This window comes from Neophocaena asiaeorientalis, unplaced genomic scaffold (genome assembly GCF_003031525.2).
Source record: "Neophocaena asiaeorientalis asiaeorientalis breed wild unplaced genomic scaffold, Neophocaena_asiaeorientalis_V1.1 scaffold150, whole genome shotgun sequence".
Taxonomy (NCBI): Eukaryota; Metazoa; Chordata; class Mammalia; order Artiodactyla; family Phocoenidae; genus Neophocaena; species Neophocaena asiaeorientalis.
In genome coordinates, this window is record NW_020176571.1 from 10,879,053 (window position 1) to 10,882,287 (window position 3,235).

The 3,235-nt window shown below is 39.9% G+C and overlaps 1 protein-coding gene across 2 annotated transcripts in view; it reads right to left on the reverse strand.

Annotated features, from left to right (window-relative positions):
• The window catches only part of GUCY2C (guanylate cyclase 2C), a 105,022-nt gene that overhangs the window by 64,330 nt on the left and 37,457 nt on the right, over positions 1-3,235 (reverse strand). Inside the window, exon 4 of one of the 2 annotated variants that reach the window (XM_024733367.1) lies at positions 750-862. In XM_024733367.1, the coding sequence (XP_024589135.1) occupies positions 750-818 (69 nt within the window). In that variant the 5' untranslated portion in view covers positions 819-862. Of the gene's footprint in view, positions 1-749; positions 863-3,235 lie in introns of those variants that run through there. The other variant, XM_024733368.1, reaches the window with a different exon arrangement.

A 3,235-nucleotide genomic window follows, 5' to 3' on the forward strand; every position in this document is an offset into this window, starting at 1 on the left:
AAAAAAAAAAAAAAAAATGACCACTTCCTGACAGGAGTGCGGCCAATCTGGTCGATGTGATGTTACTGATCAGAGCTTCAGAGCCATGGATCTGTGCCCAGTGCTCAGCTTCCTGGACGGCCTTCCCTTAGGTCTCTGTACCAAAGGGACATCTCACACCCTACCTGCCCCTAGAGAGCTTGGACTACTCTTCAGTTCCAGAAAGCTCTGGTTGGGGATGGAGTTGGCAGGAGGAACTAGGCAAGAATCTCTGTCTTCCCATTTCTACAGATTGACATTACAGTTACTACTTTAAAGTCAGGTTTCAGATTCAGCCCTTAAGCACTAAACCTGCGACCGTGTATACGGTGATGACTTGTAACAGGTGTCTGGTGTAAGGCTTTAGAGTATATTTTTTAATGGGGCACCTCAGATTTTTCTTGAGGGACACGAAGGCAAACCAGTTAATACCAACATTTAGATTTGTTAAAAGTTCTAAAAACAGCTGAAAACAAAATAATTCCCCTCCATACCACTGAACGTGTACAGACAGAACATAGCTAAGGTTCTCCCCGCTTTCCTAGATTCCTGGAGGGTGCCTATCACTTGGGAAATAGATGGGGATACAGTCGGAGCACCTGGTCCCCAAATCACTCAGCTGCATAGCTGGAGACGATGTGAGAGATCCTGGCGGGCCAGCGCCCGAGCTCACGCTGTGGCCCTCCTGAGGCAGGAGGGTGTGAGCTGACTCTGCGAAGGCAGGTACTCACTGAAATCGTCCTGAGTAGGTCGAGGCCTTCACAGGTGCTACTCCGGCAGTCACTGGACTTATAAATCATACTTTCCGAATTGATAAAGCTGGCATTCACGGTCACATTTAGGCCTATTATCCAGAAATGAGGAGAAAGAGAAGGCTAGTGTTATTTCTCAGGAAGTTTATACCAGCCATGAGACTTTATTTTTCTACCTCTCTAGAAAGAGGAGATCTAGAGAGGTAAGTTAACTTGCTCAGGGTTACCAGCTGGCAGGTAGTGGAGCTGGGTTTTGAACATAGGGCAGTCTGATTCTGGAACCAATATGCTATAGAACAGTGGTTCTCAAAGTGTGTGAGATAGACCCCTGAGGCACCTTGAGACTCTTTCAGGAGGTCCATGAGGTCGAAACTATTCTATTATTTTAAGACATTCACGAGCATATAGTGAAGTTTTCCAGAGGCTACATAATATGTAGTATGGCAACATTTTAACTGCAGAAGCAGATATGAGAATCCAACCATTTTCTATTAAGACTGATATTAGAGATTTGCTAAAATGTGAATTTCCGCCACTTTTCCCACCTACTTCTACGAGTTTTTGGTTTGAGAAATATGTTTTCTTTAATATGGAATTTTATTTATGTTAACAAATTCTTACAATTGTTATTTTAACTGCATCAATAAGAAAATATTCTGAACATTTTTCAGTTTTAATTTCCCATATAATAAACATTGATAAATGTAACATAAACGAAACTCTTTAGAACCCACGATTATTTTTAAGCGTGTAAAAAGGCCTTGAGATGGGAAGTTTGAGAACCACTTCTGTAGAACATACTGTAGTAAGCTGCTGCCTCTCATTATTATGGTGATGTGATGTGTTTTTGCTTACTTTTATCTCCCCAAATCCCAAGTGATTTCTCAAGAAAATACTGAACACTTTTTAGACAATGGGATGGGATGACTTCAAATCAGGCTTCACTTTTGAGATATGCCTGGTAACGCGTTCCGACACCACAGCAACAAACACAATATCAACGTCCTTCCCAAGCACAACAGTAAGAGCAGCAACAATAAAACAACAGCCATTTATTGAGCTCTTGCTATGTATTAGTCAGTGAATTAGGTACTTTATGTGAATCTCCTCATTTAATTCACACCACACCCACAGAAGGAAACTACTATTTATCGTGATTTTACAAGTGAGGGAACTGAGGCTCAGAAAATGTAAGTAACTTGCGTGAGGTCACTGGTGATAAATGGTCGGATAAAAGGCTGGAATATGAACCAAGGTCTGTCCGATTCCAAATCTCTGCTTCTAACCACAGTGTTCCACTACCTTATTTTCACGAGCAATGGGTGGGTAAAGATCTTACAGTGGCGACATGATACACTCTGTGGAATCTGACAGATAGGGGTTTGACTCTCATTTCAAACAGACAACATGTATGACTGCAGCAAAGTTATTAAACCTCTGCTGTGAAACAGTGTCAGCAGTGTTGATCGTACAGAGCTGTGGCAAGTAAAGAGATTATATATCTTACTTAGCACTTGACAGGTACTCAAAAAACAAGAACACCAAGTTCAGGGAGACCAAGGGAAATAGCTCACATGAGATTGGCAGGGACTCCAATTCAGGTCCTCAGACTTCGAATCAAATGTTCTTTCCACTATACCACACTGCCCAGGTAAATAAGGGGATTTTATTAAATGACCTCCTAGTCCATTACAGCGCTAGATCAGATCCATCCATTTATATCTGAATCCAGTCTCAGAAAGGACTGAAGAAATGTATATTTCACAGAAGACAGTTATTACACATATATGATATATGATCTATGATACCTATTGCTATTATTACCACAAATTTTAAATAGAGAAAATTAAGACATCCTCTCCTTAGAACCATAAATAACCATTAAGATGTATGAAATACTCATTGACTCAGTAATTATACTTACGGCAATCTCACCTCAAAGCATGGAAAAAACTATGTACATAAAAATGTTTATTGTAGTAGTTTTTAAATAATCGTGAGAAATTAAAAACAATGGAATGTCCTACCATAGGGAATGATTACATGATTTGGGAGGATATCTACTCTAAGGGGTATTGGTCATTCATTCACATGATGCTAAGAAGATTATGCAGTTCTAGGAAAGCCACTTGTAGAATCATGTGACATGAAATAAGAAGGACAGAAAATTGTTTCTGTGCCATAGTGACCTCAACTATGTTCTTAAAAACAAGAAACTCAGAGGCACATGAAAAGATACTGGAAATATCCAGGTGGCTGGAAATTATCAGGGGTGACTTTTTCCCCTTTATTCTACATGTTTTATCTACTGGTATAGCTTATTTTAATAATTAAGAGATACATGCAAACTAGCATATACAGTATGGATAAACAACAAGGTCCTATTGCAGAGCACAGGGAACTGTATTCATCCTGTGATAAACCATCATGGAAAAGAATACACACACACACGCACACACACACAC